Here is a 19120-nt window from a genome sequence, read left to right as displayed (position 1 = left end):
TTTTCGGAACAAATCGAAATTGAAAACAATCAGAAAGTTGCCACAGAGAGGCACTGTATTTTAGAATATGAGAATAAAAGGGAAAAGAGATAGAGAGTTTGTAGAATACGAGAATTAAAGGGAAAGAAAGAGAGAGAGTTTGTAGAAATAATATCATAGAAACACGAAGAATGCGTGGAACTGTTGTTGGCAATTATTTCCAAACTAGAACCTTTGCATGTTCTCCGATATGGTGGAATTCATTTGACTAAACACTTGTTAACTATCAGGCAACTGGTAAACCAAGGGAGGTTGAGATTTTATTGGAATCTGGTGCAGTCAATTTAAAAAAAAGACAAAGTGGCACCACAGAAAATTATAGAAATTAACGAAAAAAGAGAAATTTTTATGATAGACCATATTAATGAGTTAAAACTCATCGTAGTAAATAGACACCCCACAATAATGGGTTTCGTCAAATTTTTTGTTCGTCCCCTACCTGTTCGCCCTCATCTCAACAATTGAACAATTTAAAGGAGTTATTTTCCTTATTTCTATGTAAGGTCCTGTCAAAAAAAAAACTTTTAAATGTATTTAGAAAAGCATTTTATTTAGGTGGCTGTTCCTACCCTGTTAAACTAATCCTGCTCCTTGTGAATATTTCATATCTTTTTTCCAATTGACAATCCCATTTGCAGGCCTCCGGATACACCTCGAGACATTTCTCAACAGTTCACGATGATGAGTGACTTTTGGCTGGGAGAAGCAACAAAGTGGATGTTGGTATTGACTCTTGCTGGCAATTTATGGAATCCTCCGTTTGTCAGCAGCGAAACGTGCAATTCTAAAATCAGAAGTAAGTAGTGAAACCCCATGGTACGAAGAGTACGGCCTATCCTTTTCAACTTTTTTTTTCTCATCTTTGTCCTCCTCGGTTGGAATAGAGATAGAGAACCAAATTTTATTAATATTTTTTTAACCAACTAGTTTTCTCTCTTGTACAGTAAGACCCGTTGTCGACATCTCTTCAAGTCCAGAAAATGTCAGTTTAGCCGTTGGTGCCTCCATAACTCTGACTTGTAAAGCAGAGCCGAGAGTTATAGATAGAGGTTATTTGGATAGATGGGTCAAGTATATTCAGTGGTACAACCCAAATGGCACAGAAGTTGGAGCAAAATGCCAGCAGCCTTCAAACATATTTGCATATAAACGAAAATTCAGCTGTCCATTGGTGTTTAAAAATCTGACAGAAGACGAATTTGGCCACTATATTTGCCAAGCGGGCAATGGTTATAATAAACACTGCACAAGGCAATCATTTGCAATAGGTAAGTATTTTCATCATAACTAGTTTATTAATTTGTCTTTTTTAGTTCCTTCTTTGTTTATTTGTTTGTTTTTTTTACTTAAATAATGCGTGACAGTAAACACCCTACGCTGTTGTTTGAGAAAGGTGAGTATTGTGCATTGGGTCTCTCTCAAATCACAATGAACCTTACATCTCGATGAAAAAAAGTGTAAACAGTCAACTTCCCGCCATCGGCCACTCTTATTAGCGGATGTTTCTACTTACGGACACTTTTTCTAATTCCTTTTTTGGCCTCCCAGTTTCTCGTAGACGGACGCAGACACTTTTGAAATTGAAAATGTGATATTTTTGTTTACGCTTCGTCCGCGGGAAAGCAAGCTGTCGGAGGCAGAAAATTCTATTAGCGGGCACTTTTTCCAATTCCCGAGGGTGTCCTCTAACGAGGGAGTTGATTGTATTTATACAAGTGCACACTTTTCCTCCAGGTTCTGCACCAGTTTTTTTGGAGGTTCCAAGGAATCAAAGTGTTTACATAGATTCCAATGTCACTTTCGATTGCAATGCTACTGGTCTTCCAAAGCCAAGCATCTCCTGGATCAAGAACGATGATTTTCATACCTTGCAATCCAACTCAAGTACAAAGGATAAGAAAAGCATCCACAGTGAGCTCTCCATAACGAAAGTGAAGAAGGAAGATTTTGGCGGATATAAATGCGTGGCAATTAACAGCGTTGGAAAAAAGGTATCATTATCGGCCTTCTTAAGCCTGAAAGGTGAGAAGAAAAACTTTCCATTTACGACTCCTCACAACTTTGAACTATTTACCAACAGTAGAGCGTCCTGTACGAGATATTAGGTCCTAAGTAGGTCAGTTTAACCCTGCTGGGAAATCCTCTCCCCTAGCTAAGCAACTTTCCGACTTTACTTGCGCTTATTATGACATAGATTAGACACCACTTTTAATATCTGATCTGGAGTAAGCGACTTACTCTTTAAGCAGCTTCATCGGCTAAGGAGTTTTTGTGTCGGAGACGAGAAGTTTGACCGCGAAAAGGAATGTTATCGAAATAATTTACAGCTAAATACTAAGACCGTGCGCTGATTTTCATTTTCTATTCAGTTTACCTTTTTCTGCCTTTTCGGTAAAATCATTCTTTTGAACCCACGTACGTTTCGGATTTCCCACTTTTTACAACACTACTCCTTTCTATTGAGTTTCCCTCGTAGTGTCGCTTCACCAGAATAAACATGTTTTGTGGTTACTCTGGCTACTATGATTACTACTAAGGTTATGCCTCTTGAGTCAACGCGAATGGAGAGAGCGTCACATTTGCTCCGCTTGCCCTACTATTACAGATGCTTTCTGAACATAGCATCCATTTCTTCTCACCTTTTAATAGTGATTTTTTTCGTTTCAATTACAGAAAAGCGGGAAGACCCAAAAACCCAAAGTAATTCAGTTGATTCCAACGGAATTTTCAGCCTCACTGCCACTTGTCATTTTAAGCCAAACAAGAGCAATGATTCAAATGTTTCAAAAACTAATTCAATGGTAAAGTTCATTGCAACTTCAGATGCCACAAAATGCCATAGCATACTAAGCATAAAGCTTATCAACGAGAGCACGAACGAAGATGGAGGCACATATCAATGCCGAACATCTGGAAAGGGAAAGTCAAAATTGGCCTCTTTACACGCAAAGGAAGGCAAGTTCTTGAAATTATAGGAACAGTTTGAATATTCCTTTCGAAAAATATTTATTGATCTCGCTAAAATTTAAATACAGGGCGTGTAATAAAACGTTTAAACTCCCGTTCAAAACACTGTCAGTTAACATTTTCAAACTTCTTTCCCTACAGCTCACACGGTGGGACTGAGTCAGCAAGACCTAAATACATTCTTGTGATCACCTTGCCTCGATATTCTTTACGCATGCACGTTGTAATTGACTATCAAAGTGATATTGATAACACGATGTCATCTCATCCAGTGCGGCCAGTAATCATAATCGTGATTGGCAAATCGGACTTGCATTTCACGGTCGTCCAATTTGGTTAGTCACTCGTATGATCACAAACCTAATTGGACTACGTACGGTCCTTTTTTAATCAGTACGACGAAAGATGTCAGCCATCAAAGTCTTTTCAGTTTTAGTTTGATTTTTCATCTTATCTCACAGAAATTACAGAAACAAGACTACAAGAAAGCTCAACTACTCAGATTGCGATTGCAATCGCTGCATCTTGTGTGGTGGCAACCTTGCTTATCAATAGTATTTTGGGGCTTTTGTGGTACAAGCGATTTAAAGGTGGCAAAAAGGTGAATATTTGTGGTTTTTAGGGTTTTTTGTGTGTAGTTGTTTGTTTTTCCGTTCACGTTTACTTATTCTTTTTCATCTAGGAAACATGAATGTAGCAAAAATTTCCAAGCGTAAAAAATAAAATCTTCGCGTCCAGGTTCCATTATCTTCAATTCTTTAACGATGCATCCATAGTGCGTTTTAGTTCGACAAAGTATTCGTTTTGACTCACTTTTGCCCGTCATCTACACTAAAAAACTCGGAAACGCGAATGAAACGGCCAATTTCACTGGCCTCAAAGTGAAATTGAAACCCAATTGTTTTTAAAACGTTCCAATTCTTGAATGGACAGGTGGAAACGAACGCTTTTGGAATTAAACTGTAATGATTTTCAATTTGGGTTTGGAAGCAACGATTTTACTGGAAATATATTTCCTTTTGTTGAGCATTCCTATAAGAACTAAAAAAATCCCAAGGCACTGAAAAACGATACATTAACACTGTTCTGAAGTTCCTTATCGGTAATTTGTCTTTTCTCATTTGATAAACGTCAGTCGGAGGGACAGCGAAACGTCGTTAGGGTCCATATGAACAATGGCAGATACCCAACAGTCGTAATTGCGCAGGATGCTGAAGAGCTCTTGTCGCTCTGAGCAAAGAACGCGGAAAGGGTCGACGAAAAGCTCCGGCTGTGTGCAGTGGGGAATCGTTTGGGTGACATGGAACTTTGATGGAACGAATTATAGAAGATGCACACTGGCCACAGTATTAGTATTTTAACTAGTGTAGGTAATCAAATGATTTCGAGTGCAATTTTGAATAAATAAACACGAGTAAATATTTTCAAGGACTAACAAAATTGCATGAGCCCCTAGGGCGAGTGCAATTTGTGGTCTTTGAAAAAATTAACATTTGCTTATTTATTCCAAACTTCACGAGAAAAGTCATGTGATTACGTATTAATAATATACATGAAAAAATACGAGATAGCTTATCATAATTATGCAGAAGCAGAGCGCGCGCATCAAGTGTAAGAATAGTTATTCAAGCCTGTGCATTCGGTCAAAACAGCCGTGCACGATCAAAACAGTAACATACAATGATATTTTCACATCTATAAGGCGCAAAAATGTTCAAGATCCGGCTAAACAGTCCAAGGAATTATTCAGTCTGTGTCCGAATCACTTTCGATGGAATGGAATCGTCGTTTGCAAGGTTTAATCATGTTTTTTTTAAATTTTGGCGTAGAATCACTCGAGCTGGATCGGCTCGTAATTTTGATTTCCTTGGCAATTCCCTTCTCTAAACACCACTTTTTCCAAACCGACAACCAAAAAGCAGTGCTTTTTGTAGTGTTTTCGTTGTTAACGCTGTTTTTCAGCAGTGGCGAAAGAAAATCTACTTAAAACGCCGACCATTGTTTCGCTCGTAAATTATCAACGTAGCTAAATGTTGCGTCATCCAAGGCTCGCATTTTATTAGCTATCAGTGAGTATCTCTGATTATTGGTTTGTTACTTTCTTTGCACTGAATTAACCCTCTTCTGCATTGAATTACCTGAAAACTGCATTTATCTTAACCAATCAGAACTGAGTAATTTTTTCATGTATATTATTTAGTATTTAAATGTGGGTATTATTAGTATTGGATGTAGATAGATTCAATCATCAATTTCTTGTTTTAATCATGTATTTGTAGTTTCAATCCCGACGGTAATTTTCTATTACTTTTTACCTCTTAGACTTGACTAAGACACGACCACGTCAGCTAGACTGTAATTTTTCGTGGATAAATAAGTACCTTCATTAGTGTTTAGCACTTATTTTACGAAGGCACGCCGAATATGAGGTGATAATTGGGCGTAACACTCTAATAAGGAAACGTAACGTGAGGGCTCAATCTGGTCCCTAGACAAATAACTTCACAACATTAAGTAGGCTCCGGGAAGATTTTCACCGACGAAAATAAGGGATATGAATCGAGGAAAGAGATGTCATTCGAGTAGCTTAAGAATACCTTGTCTGTTGGTCCTACGTCAGATTTGAGTCTTTCTATGATGTTCTTGGATGTCTGACGTTAGAAAATTTATTTACTTCTAATCAGACAGTTTCTTTCCATTATTTTCCGAAGTTCAAAAAATTTTTTCAAGTCTGAAATTCAGTTAAGGTGGTTAAAAGGATTTGGAAGCTATTCTAAAATGATAAAACCTAAGCTAATGTAACTTAAGTCGATTTAAGGTTCAATTAAATTTGCTGGCTCGCAGGTCTGCTTGAGCTTAGTTGAATAAAGGTGGTAAAATTCCAAGGAACCTGTGGTGCTGCGTCGGTGGGGATGTATGACAATATAATTTGGTTTTATTAATCGAGTTGATAATGTAGATGGCCACCGTAAAAAGTCTCTTAAGCCCTGTTAAAAAAGGCGAGATAGATGATGATAGTCTCAGCCGTTTGAACGAGCGGATGTTAGTGAGCCATATTTTTTTTCTAACCTCAGAGCGCGCCATATTTGTGTACAGTAACGAAATCTCATGGAGTGATTTTGTCGACTATCATTAACTTTCATAAAGCATTTGAATGCAAGCGTTATGGTTAATGAGCATAGGGTAACTTGGACCACAGGACTACTGGACTCTTTGTTTGGACTATTTTATGGACCATTTTTTGGACCATATTTTGGACCTTTTTTTGGACTATTTTCGGACCATTTTATCGGGGGGGGGGAGGCAGACCATTAGCACTTAGGAAGGGGTGGAATGCATTCTATCAGAACTCAGGGAGGGGTGTTAGGCAGACTGTTGTTACTAACGGAGGGGTGGTGATTAGAACGCACGGAGGGGTGGGAGGTTGATGCATTAGTAACTGGTATTGATTGATGAAGTTTTCACTGGATCATACAAATTATTTTGAGCGGTTTTTCGACTGACCATTTTTATGACAAAAATTTTTCGATGGGCCGTAGCGTTTCTTTATTGTTTTGTCATGCGAATGCGAAACTGGCACCTAAATACTAAGCTATGATTGTCATTGAAAATATCGCCGATTCCCGTTTTCGATCCTCCACTGTTGAGTCATACTTGTGTCTTTTAAGTCGACTTGTTCCTGCAAAATGTGTTACTGTTTCGTTTTATAAAAACATCGCACTCTTTCTTTTCATAGGGTTAATTCTCTTTGGTTTTCTACACAAATGGAGGCACCACCGAGTGGTGTTCTACGCAGCTGCCTTTTGGCAGCAACTACATGATAGTTGATGATAGCCAATGATAGTGCTTGATAGTTTGTAATTAAACGCGAGTGATTGTTGAAACTGTCATCAACTATTATGACCGTTTGAACGGGGCTTTGGTTTCTTTCCTACAGTTGAGAGTTTCGATGGCTGTCAGCCGTCGTTTACAGAACTAAAAATTTTGGCTTTTTTGGGAGGTATTAAAAACGGCATATATGGAGTCTGCATGCTTCTAAAATAATACTTTTAAGTGTATTCCTAAATTTAATATGCTAAATCTTACGCTCAGCATTGGCGAGAGTCCGTGGGAATACCCGGAGAACTACATACACAGGCCACGGTCATAAACAAAAATATGACAAGTATGCAGCGAAAACATGGAAATCTGGGAAGGAACCATGGCGGACGGACGTGTTCTTCGCGCTCTGTGATTCCTTAGCTGAGAAGAGTCATACCAGGCCATTTAAGTTCACCCAAATGTAACCAGAAATGTCTTTTTCTTAACATCGACACAACCAGGTAATTAAAACAATTGTTGCTCGCTGCTTATTCTCATGTCAAAACGCTCCGAACGCTCGTCAAGTTCAAGCTCCGCCGACAGGCCAACTCCGAAACGAAACAAACAGAAGAGCGAAGAAATGGAAAGAAACCAGGAGACCGCCTCGCTCAGCTCTACGGAAATATTCCTTGATAAAGTAAGAGCCATAGAATCTCGTATGGAAGACAATTTCTCCAATCTACACACACAGATCTCAGAGCTTACGTGTGAATTTAAACACGAAATCAATGCCGTCAAATCAACACTGAATGAGCTAGAGAAATCCGTGAACCTCGCGTGGGCAAGCATCGAGGACCTACAGCAAGAGTCAAAAGCCTTAAAAGATTCAAAAAGCACTCACCGAAAAATGATGGACGAGCAGTCTGCGGAAATCGAAAGCCTAAAAGCTGATCTGGAAAAGCTCCAAGCCGAGAACGAGAAGCTTAAGCCCGCTTTGAAAGAAGCACAGGAGAACCTCGTCGCTCTTGAGAACTATACGAGACGAGAAAACTTGCGTTTCATGAATATCCCCGAAAGTCGAGGCGAAAATTGCCAGAATATCATCTATGATGTTCTAGAAAATGATCTTAAAATGAACATCCAGCATACACGTTTTCATGCCGTCCACCGCGTGGGCAAGCCACAAAGCAATGGAGCTACTCCTGCTCGCCCTCGTCCGATTATCGCTAGGTTTGCTGTGAGAGAAGATAGGGATGCTGTATTCAATGTTAAAAACCGGATCAAGTCCTCAGCCAGACACAGTGAGGCATACATTACCCAAGACTTTGCTCGAGAAATCCAGAAAGAAAGGAAAACCCTTATACAATCCATGTTTGCTGCTAAACAAGCTGGCCGCGTCGCGAAGGTAGTCAACAGATCTCTCTTTATTGATATCAATGTTTTTAACATCTCGAATATTCCAGTTGAATATCAAGTAGCTTCTACTTAATTTTTGTTATCTTATTGAAGACGTTCAAAGTCGACAAGAAGCTTGGAAAACTGTGCCGGGTTAGTGACTCTATCTCATCGAGCTAAGTATCCAAATTTCCTTTTTGTCCATGTTATTACATAAGCACTATGTAGTTGTTGTAGTCTTTATGTTTATTATGCTTCACTTTCTTTGCTTTACATGTTACGCCAACACGCTTCGGTTGAAACAACCACCTTCTTTTTCTACTCGTTCACATTCTCGTAACAGCCCATCAGCGAAAATTACAAATTGGTTCATGTCCCAATTTGTTGTGAATCAACACAATTCGGTCGGAAGAAATCAGTGTTTACTTATCACTCCGCCTGGCTTGTGTTTCTTTAAATCGCCAACAAAATGAATACCGTTAATACTGCCATTGCTTTTGACCTAAAATGCCTGTCATTAAATGTTAGAGGTCTTAATAAATCGATCAAACGTCGAACCGTTTTTCGATGGTTACACAAACAAAATCATCAAATCATATTTTTGCAAGAATCATACTGCTCCAAAAATCTTGAACCCATCTGGGAAAACGAATGGGGTGGCAAAGCTTTCTTTAGCCACGGCACAAACCGCAGTAAAGGTATCATCACACTAATTAATCCTTCTGTGAATTTCAAAGTTGAAAAGTTCATTCCAGACAAACAAGGAAGGTTCATTATTTTAAAATTGTCACTTGAAGAGAAAGCTATTGTTCTCGTCAACATTTACGCGCCTAACGATGTCGCTCAGCAAGTTTCTTTTTTCAAAAGACTATACCAACAGCTCGAGGAATTCGCGCAAGATACAATTGTAATTGGTGGAGATTTCAATTGTGCACTCACTCCAAATGATAAAAGAGGCGGAAATCCTGTATCTAAAAAGGCAGCTGTCATCCAAGAAATTAACACGCTTTGTGATTTGTATAACCTTAGTGATATATGGCGAATCCTGAACAATGATAAGCAGTGTTTTACGCGGAGAACTAAATCGTTTAAAATTCAATGCCGCTTAGATTTGTTCTTAGTGTCGCAGGAGTTAATTCAATTAGCAAAGAAGTGTGACATAATCCACACACCCGAATCTGACCACTCCGCTGTCTCACTTGTTCTACAGTCTAATCTCCCAAACCAAAAAAGAGGACCGGGATTCTGGAAATTTAATACAGCTTTACTTAAAGATGAAGCATACGTAACAGCACTTAAGATAAACATTCCAATTTTTAAAGAGAAATACAACGAGACTCATGATTTAAGTTTAAAATGGGACCTCATAAAAATGGAGATAAGAGGCTTCACGATCAAGTACTCCAAACGAAAAGCAAAAAAATATCGAGATGAAGAAAAATTACTGCACAAAAAAGTAGACGACCTCCAATCCAGAGCGGAAAATAACCCGCACGACAGAAACATCTTACTAGAACTTCAACGTGCCAGATCACATCTTAAAAAAATCATGTTGATTAAAACTCAAGGTGCAATCCTGAGAAGCAAAGTAAGATGGCATGAAGAAGGAGAACGCAACACTAAGTACTTCTACAGCTTAGAAAAACGACATCATGATATTAAAACAGTCTCAAAACTCAAAGTTGGGGATAATTGTTATATAGAAGATCAATTCGATATCTTAGAAGAAGAAAAAAAGTTCTATGAGTCGTTATACCGCTCCACCAATATCAATCCCGAAAATTTTAAAAACTCGCCTTTTTTTATTCCAGAAAACGTAACCGCACTAAGTGAAGAACAAAAGAATTCTTGTGAAGGATTGGTAAAGGTAGAAGAATGCCAAAATGCACTCAAAGACTTTGACAATAACAAATCCCCGGGCAGTGATGGTCTGCCTGCTGAATTTTACCGATTCTTTTGGCCCGACATCTGCCATGATCTGGTAGCGAGCTACAACTTTGCTTCTCAACATGGCATGCTTTCTATAAGTCAAAGACGAGGAATAATCTCGCTTATCCCAAAAAAATCTAAGGATAAAACTATTCTGGAAAATCTAAGGCCCATCTCACTTCTCAACGTCGACTACAAGATTCTCACTAAGGTTATAGCCACGCGAATCGAAAATGTCTTGCCAACTTTAATAAACCCTGATCAAACCGGTTATGTTAAAGGCCGCTACATTGGTGAAAATATAAGGCTAATTTATGACCTAATACATTACACAGATAAAACAAATCAAAAAGGTATTGCCATTTTCTTGGACTTCAAAAAAGCGTTTGATTCCATTGAATGGAACTATCTCTTAGAAACATTGCAGCTCTTCAACTTCGGCCACGACATCCAAAATTGGATAAAAATTTTTTATAATAATGTTACTAGCTGTGTTCTGAATAACGGTCATGCCTCAACTTTTTTCTCCCTCCAGCGGGGAGTCAGGCAAGGTTGCCCTTTGTCTGGCGTTCTCTTCGTTCTCGGCATAGAACTCCTCTCTAAAGCCATAAAAAATGATCCTACTATTAAAGGTATCCAAGTCAACAAGCATGAGCTTAAAATAAGTCAATATGCCGACGACACAACAGTATTTGTTCGTGACCTCGATTCCGTCGTGAGTCTATTGAAGGTTTTAAATGAGTTTAAAGAACTTTCTGGCCTAGAAATAAACACAACTAAAACCGAAGCAATGTGGTTAGGCGAATGGAAAGACAGAACAGATGAACCCTTTGGTTTTAAATGGCCAAAAGAACCTGTCAATGCCCTTGGCGTCTATTTTTCTCATAACCAAGAAAGTGCTAATAGACTGAACTTCGGTGAAAAAATACGTAATCTTGAGAAAACGCTAATCACTTGGCAACGGAGAAATCTAACTCTTTATGGAAAGATAAACATAGTTAAAACACTTGGGATATCTAAGTTAATTTACTCAGCCTCCGTGCTCCCTGTTCCAGATCACTATATCCAAGAAATAAATAAGCTAACTTTCAACTTTATTTGGGCAGGAAAACCCCCTAAAATAAAAAGAAACACCATAATTGGAGAAAAGAAAGATGGCGGTTTGAAAATGTGCGATTTCAATATCATGGAAAAAGCACTCAAAATAGCTTGGGTCAACAGAATTCAAGATGACTCACAAGCCTCCTGGAAAATTATTCCTAACCAGCTCTTACACAAACATGGTGGTCTTGCTTTTCTAACAAAATGTAACTTTACACCAAGCACACTAGACCTCGATGATAAGCTTCATGCATTTTACAAAAAAGTGTTAGATTATTGGTGCGAGTTTAAAATCTCAACGGGCATCGATTCCAAAATAAATCCTAAAAACGAAATAATCTGGAATAACAGAAAAATTCTTATAGGAAAAAAACCTGTCTTTTACCAAACTTGGTATGACGCCGGTATTACTAAGATAAGCGACATTTTAAACCAAAATCAGAAATTTTTGAAGTGGCATGAATTTGTCACAAAATTTAATTTAAATGTGCCTTTCACCACATACTATGGCTTGGTCAACGCAATCCCAAAAGACTGGAAAGCTATTCTTACAAACCCTATTCCAAACGTCACACACGCGAACACTACTGTAAACAGCCTAAGAACCAGTTCTATTTACTCTTCTCTTTTAAACACCGTCTTTGTTCCTCCCACTGCCGAAACCAAAATTCTACGTCACGGATTTACAAAAACTACCATCAAGAACGTTTATCTTATGCCATTTAAAGTAACAAACGAAGTTAAAATAATAATGTTTCAGTATAAAGTGATTCATAACGTGCTTCCAACTCGCGCCACTCTTTACCGAGACGGCATTTCAGAGAGCCCCTTATGCAACCTATGCAATACAGAAAAACAAACGTTGCATCACCTATTAATAAACTGCACACTAATACTCGACTTCTGGATTCTGTTTCAAGACTGGTGGCACCAAAAAACAAATGAAACAATAACGTTATCCACAAGTCATATACTCTATGGCTGGCATTGTAGGACAAAGCATTGGCAAGTCCTAAATTATTGCCTATTGTTAGCCAAATATCACATTTTCTGCACAAGCCTTTGCGGAGACATCTTAGATTTTCAAATCTTCCTACTGTTCATCACGGGAAAACTTGAAATCCTAAAAGAGATCGCGACCGCAAAAAAAGAACTTCCGAAATTTTATTGCACGTGGGCTTTTTTACTTTAATTTTTCTTACTGCTGTTGTTTTTAAGTTAGACTTATACTTAACTTCATTTTTGAGACCTGTATGTTTACTTGTGATTGTCTTTTAATTGAAAAGAACTTTGTAAACACGCCAACCGTAAACTAAATTAATGTTAATAGTATTGTAATACATGTATCGTAATGTAGTGTATGCATAATTTATGTAAGTATAAGTATCAGTAGTGTTAGTAGCAAGTACAATGTAAGTGTAATTAATGCTGTAAGTAGTGTAATGTGATCGTCTTGTAAATAAAATTGGTTAAAAAAAAAAAAAAAAATGCAGCGAAAACATGTACAGGCAACAGAGACTAGAGGAAAAAAAATAGACCTAGAGTTTATTACAGGAAAGCTGTTTTCTGATAATTTCGAGCAATGTGTTCGAAGCGGAATCCTCGACCCTCGACCAAAAGCAAACTTAATGCGGACGGCACTCAACCGAGACACTTCCGTCTCTTGGAAGCCTCTTTTAAAACAAATGTTTTAAATGAGGTGTGAATGAGTTCCCTCAGATTTGAAAATTTCTCATGAAAAAATTAAAACATTTGCGAAATTATCTGAACTCTAACTCATGCGTGCAAAGTGAAGGAAATTTGTCGCTCACGTGTGTAGCTATCAGGACCTATGATAACCTGTAATTGCATTCCGAGGATGCCAGAGCAAAGGTTGCGTTATTCTACTGCGAAACGATATCGTAAAAGGAAATTTCTCGAGTTAGTTATAAGTGCCCTCGTGAGTCGCCAAGATCAGTTCAAATCTGTTTCACGTATCATATCAAACAATTAATTATCATTATAAATCTCTTAGATGATTTGATATCGGGGTCCTCAATCTGTTCTGTGCCATGTTAGAGATCCACGTAATGTCGATATTTTCATTTCTTTCTAGCATAGACCCGAACGTATCTTAAGGCACAAAAATGTTAGTTATGTTTGGTTGATTATTTTGACACATAACTTTTTGGTTGAACCCAGCGTCTTCTTAAGGGTCAGCAAAAAATCCAGTCGATTTCTATCAATAAATAAGATAAGGGCCAGTTAAGTGCGATTATACAAAAAGTCTTTGGCATGCCTTTCGATCATGTGGGCAAGTCTCTCATAAGCTGTCCTTTTCCAAAGAAGTGAACCGTCATATATTATCTCACGGCCCCAACATAATTAAGTAGTAAAAGTCGTCCTGATTTAGATCAGTACTAAACTATATTCTCGTTAGTAGGGAGCTCGGCTATCTTTTAAACAACGCACGGGGAATGGGGGAATAGGCAATGGGCAATGGGCAATGAAGAATCTTTAAAATGGGGAATCTTCAAAAGCGGGGAATCCTTAGAAGCGCGAATCTTTAAAATGGGAATCTTTAAAAGCAGGAATCTTTAAAATGGGTAATCGAAACCAAAACGTTGTAAAACGTTGTTATTCAATACTTAACTATAGAGATGATGTCGATTCAGAGCATTTCAGTAAGTTTTAGTTATCTTTTATTCGACAAGTGCGGGTGTCGTTGGAAATTCAAGATTTCCCAACACCAACGTAATGACGATAATCAAATGAGAGAAAAATATGTGACCTGTCTAACATAGTCATCCCTCACCAAAAATAGATAGAAATCATAGAATGTCTGACGTGCAAATGAGTGAAAGAAAACCTACGATTTGTAAGTAATAAACACGACAGGAGCATTGGGTTACAATCTGTGTAGTAGGTGCTGATAAAGTCCTTATTTCATCACGGGAATACATGATAAAATAACAAAAATGTTCTGGAAAGTTCCACTCTTACGTTTCGAAAATGCTATGCTATGCAGGTTGGATTATAAAACCATTATTTCAAAGCTGTTTCGACATTACATGCCCGGAATTGGAAGGACAGTCAAGGTAAGTGCCTTCTCCACACTAACCATGAATCCAATACATTACAGAGCTAACAAAAATAATCCCTCTAGTCCAGCTCTAAGTTGTTTCTATTTTTGCATTAGTGACTCGTCAGTTATATGTCAGGTTCGTATTTTGTTTGTTGGTTTGTAGTATGAGACCTAACATGGAATCTATGAAAATGGAGGCATGCCAAATTTTTCGAAATGGCATATGTAGTATATTTATAGCCGACTGATACCCCTCTCTTAAGTAAAAACGAGATTTCTGAGAAAAATCGGCATCAAAGCTAATTACAAACTGACAAGGCTGTCAGTACTTGTCCGGGAAAACATTGAGTTTATTAACTTTATCGAGGATCACTTCCTAGTCAGCTGGCTATTTATCATAATGTATGCAGTACTGATAAGAGGAGCGCTAGATTTGTCTCCCCATTTTGTCTAGGTCTTTGATTAAATTCTGGTGAGCCTTAGGGGAGCAAAGCTGAACTGACCACAATAGGCGAATGGCGCCAAAAAATATAGAACTTCTCTGCCGCTACGAGAAAACTGATGAAAGCACGAGGCCGCAGGCCCCGTGCTTTCATTGTTTCAAGTGTTTGGAAACCCTGATGAAACCCTATGCACGAGTTTTTGAAATAGCTTCTCGATCGCGCCTCAGGAATGAAAGGAAATTTTTCACATGTTGTCGGCAAGTTTGTAGTATTAATATTCAAATTAAGAAATCCGTTCATCAGTGTTTGATGCTTTATTCAACACAAGGGTTTGATATTATATGAAACTCATGGATAGCGCGTCATTCCAGTACTTCACCGGGGTTTCAAACTACATGCACGTGACGAAATTGGCGTGACTTGGTTAGATGATCACGTTATGAATAATTAATGAATTTTAGAAGCTTAATTCTTAAGACATGTAATTAAAGATTGACTCAGAGAAAACTATTAACAGTCTGCATCAAAAACAATCGATGAATTGAGCTTGTACTTTTGGGAACTTGCTGCCAAGATTCCAACAATAGCGACCAGAAAAACCATTACTTGAAAATAGACCAAAAAGACATCCAAAAACCATTGCAAATTTCCGGCATAACATTCTTGAAGCACTGAGTAAATATAGTGAACTCACTATAACCAAGTAAGCTCACCATAATCATGTCAGAATAGTACATTTTCCTGTATTAAGCAGAAAGTCTTCATTTCAGGCCATTTAGGCAAGACTCGCAGGTACTTGTTAGCGTGTTATAATGGGACTTAATTCGTGGCGAGATGACACTTCTGAAGCTTTTCTGGTGGTCCTCATAGTCATGAGTGGTTTGATAAATCTCCCTGGAGCCACGGGCATGAACTGCAACTCTAAACTGACTAGTAAGTAGCAGAGGTATTATTGGTTTTGCTGGGACAAGTATTTCATCTTTTTGAGTTAAGAATGGCCGCTGACAATTTTTGTTATGTGCCATGGGATGTCTGAATGGTTTTATCTTCCCCCCTCCTCCAGTAATACCTGATGTACAGATTTCCACAAGTCCACCAAGGCAAGAACTATCTGTAGGTACAGCGGTTAACCTGACCTGTATGGCACAACCCAGGAGTATTGATGCAGGGTATTACGATAGATGGACCGAGTATATTCAGTGGTACGGTCCACAGGACAAGCCAGTTGGACACAGATGTGTACAGGGTAGACAAATGGAGTTAAAACATATATGTACGTTGATGTTAAAAAACTTGACGGAAGAGCAACTCGGTAGCTACACGTGTGAAGCAGGAAATGGTTATCGTGCACATTGCAGGAGAAAATCAGTCGAAATTCATCCGCGAGGTATGCAACATGAGAGGAATGTAAAATAGAAAAGAACGCTCGAGTGATGACTGGCCCTGTGAAAAAAGGGACACAAGAAAAACAACCCTATTAGCATTCCATCATATTATGTTGTTGGAGTTTGAGCCTTCCTTCTAGGAGGGCCGTGAGCGCTATGTAACGGTTTCGTGAAAGTCTGTAAACCTTTCCTCAAACCCCTCACGGTTTTCAAAATGGTGAACTTTCGTGAGACACTCGAAACGTCTCTTGAAATCCGTCTCGACTCGTGTAATCTAGAGGTTAGAGGCATTTAAATTTTGCTTTTTGAAATAATTTATTTATCTTTTTTCCCGTAAAAAAGAGGTCATAAAGGAAGGGTACATTCGGATCATAGATATTTTTACGTATTGAAATAATTTTCCTCCTCATAAAATTTTCTTCAACGTCACAGAACTAAAAGAAGGGGAAGGCAAAGGACTTGAAGGCAAATTAAATTATGATGAGATGCACAAATTGTGAACGTCACAGTCTCCTTAGCATATTGAAGAAACAACTGCTGAATTGTCACCTGCTAAGTGCACTTAAAAATCCGAATAGCGAAGGCAGGTTTCCAGCCTTTTCATTCCTTTCTTTTTTTTCAAAGATGTTTTTGAACATACAGCCTTTGTGGCAACAAAGGCTGTATGCTGATTGCATCATTTTTATTCCTCAGACCCCCATCCCGTTCAAAGTGTGAGAGATCCAAAGAACCAAAGCACTATTAACGATTTTACGGTAAATTTTACCTACACCGCCAAAGATCCTCTCAAGCCAAACATCTCATGCGTGAGGGACAATGATCCGTATTATGGACAATCCAATCAAAGGGCCAAGGATCGGTGGAACCTAAGTATCGTTATCGGCTCTGATTTAACTTTGAATTGTATTACCACTGGTCATCCCCCTGGTCACCCTCAGTCCGATATAAGATGGACGAAGCACAACGGTTCATATGATGTCCAATCCAGGTTAAGGGCTAAGATCACCCGAGTTCGACGAGACCAAACCATTCACCACCAACTGTTTATAGCAAAAGTGAAGAAGGAAGATGGGGGCAAATATCAGTGTGTTGCAAGTAACATAGCTGGAGAAAAGGCATCCATCGAGGTCAACTTACATGTGAATGATTTAGGTAATTAAATGATGGATTTAGGTTTTAGGTGGCACAGAGGTCACTATCTTAAAAGTTTTAACCAAACATGCATGACTAAAAAGAATAGAGTAATTACAGAGACAATAGGTGCAATCGTGACAGCCATTGTTGATTCAAAGTAGCTTTATTTCAGTATTAGGCACTACCAGAGTCTGGCTTAATCATCTTCATTGTGTATGAGGGCCTCAGTAAACTTCCTTCATAGACGCGTGTACATTTGTCCTTGAAAAAACCTAACGACTCGCCATCAGGGTCCTTTAGCCAGGTATGGGCAGTATTTCGAGATAAGACGTTCAACTCGGTGATTTAAAAAGAGCTACAAGGAAACGTTCAACAATTTGAAACCCGCGCAAAAATCGTAGTTTTGCTCCTTAAATGAGTTATTCCTCTTCGTTCTCCTTAGTATTCACGTCGTGGTTTACTGTGGTCCCTGTCCTAAAAAAAAAGGCAACTTCCTGTGCTTTGGAAAGAAGGAGAGTTATTTTAAAAGAAACCGTTTCCTTGATTTTCATTTACCTGAAGCGACTTTTAAACTCCCTCAAAAGAATATTTTTTTTAGAATACATAACTATGTGAACAAAGATTTTTATCCTTTTTCAGATCCTAGATCTGATTCACGTACGCTGACCAAAAGGACTGGTTTGCCAATTTTACAGCTGACTGTGATCGCTTTCGTAGTATCTGTATTTGTATTTGCAATTGGAGCATTTTTATTGGATCGACGTCTTGTGAAGGTACCGGTATTTTTAAAAGCTCTTTCCCCTGTATATGAAGATGGCTTGTCAAGAACAAATTTGATGCTCGAGCCCGTGAAAATCTATTAGCTTGAAACAAAATTTTAAAAAATGGTGACGCATGATAACAAAAAACAATTTTTCTCGCTTTATATATCATATGCTTTGTATCTCTTTTAAATTCTACCGATAGTTTCGCTGAGTTTTATTTATTTGTCTATTTCTTTCGTTACTTTTTGCCTCTCACAGATTAGCAAGTCGATATCCATGAGTCTCCTTCGAAAGCCAGAGAGGCGTGGAGTTACTGCCTTTACATCTTATAGAGTATCTTGACTCTGACAACCGACTGAATAAGAGCAACCATCACTCTTTCTTCACCAACCTGCAGAGTAACCAAGCTAATAATTTGTTTCAACGGACAGAGTGTTGTGATTAGAATCAAATTAGAGCGAACAACGGACAGAGTAACCACGCTAATTAATTTAACAACGGACAGAGTATTGTGATTACAACCGACTAAATAAGAGCAAACAACGGACGGAAAAGCCAAGCTAATTATTTCTTACAACGGGCAATGTACTATGACTACAACCAACCGAATAAGGGAAGAGTAACTTCTTACTAACCGAGCGCTAGGGCCGCACTAAAGAATTTTGGATGTAGGTTAGTAATTAAGTGGTTTGTTAACTTTCATGACCAAAAATACGCGGCTTACGACCGTTTCCTTGGAAACAGTCCGTAGGGCAAATACGGACCTAGTGATAACCAATTAGAGGGCTCAGATTAACCCGGCCATGAAATAAAACAAGTTACTGGAGTGGTGTCCACATTTTAGCAAATATAAAATATGTACCAATTATTTTTACGGCTGACTGAAAAACGTGCGTACAGATGACAGTTCGTGACCGTGTAAGTCCCCATATCAAACCAGGTGATATTTCAATAACGGAAAGTTACGCAGTGCTGTTTATTTATGACAGACTCTGACTGAGTGATGTTCACAGTTGACCCAACACTTGCAAAAAAGCGACTGAGTTATATCTACAAAAGCCCAAAAAAGGTTTATTAAAAATGTAGGATCTCTTCGTA

The 19120-nt window shown here is 38.4% G+C and overlaps 2 protein-coding genes across 4 annotated transcripts in view; both read left to right on the top strand.

The window, feature by feature from the left end:
- Positions 1 to 5876, top strand: part of LOC131776002 (contactin-3-like) — an 18425-nt gene extending 12549 nt beyond the window's left edge. For all 3 annotated transcript variants that reach the window (XM_066159864.1, XM_059092129.2, XM_066159866.1), the window contains 6 exons: positions 678 to 835; positions 984 to 1307; positions 1774 to 2061; positions 2713 to 2994; positions 3468 to 3607; positions 4142 to 5876. In XM_066159864.1, the coding sequence (XP_066015961.1) occupies positions 718 to 835; positions 984 to 1307; positions 1774 to 2061; positions 2713 to 2994; positions 3468 to 3607; positions 4142 to 4240 (1251 nt within the window). In that variant the 5' untranslated portion in view covers positions 678 to 717 and the 3' untranslated portion in view covers positions 4241 to 5876. The remainder of the gene's footprint in view (positions 1 to 677; positions 836 to 983; positions 1308 to 1773; positions 2062 to 2712; positions 2995 to 3467; positions 3608 to 4141) is intronic.
- On the top strand, positions 4762 to 19120 carry LOC131775998 (uncharacterized). Its single transcript, XM_059092125.2, has 7 exons — positions 4762 to 4802; positions 14240 to 14309; positions 15510 to 15672; positions 15803 to 16126; positions 16818 to 17276; positions 17898 to 18031; positions 18281 to 19120. The coding sequence occupies exons 3-7, from the start codon at positions 15552 to 15554 to the stop codon at positions 18362 to 18364; spliced, it is 1122 nt and encodes a 373-aa protein (XP_058948108.2). The 5' UTR covers positions 4762 to 4802; positions 14240 to 14309; positions 15510 to 15551; the 3' UTR covers positions 18365 to 19120.

This window comes from Pocillopora verrucosa, chromosome 1 (genome assembly GCF_036669915.1).
Source record: "Pocillopora verrucosa isolate sample1 chromosome 1, ASM3666991v2, whole genome shotgun sequence".
NCBI lineage: Eukaryota > Metazoa > Cnidaria > Anthozoa > Scleractinia > Pocilloporidae > Pocillopora > Pocillopora verrucosa.
Note: the sequence above shows the minus strand (reverse complement) of the source record. Positions and strands in the feature narration are given on the sequence as shown.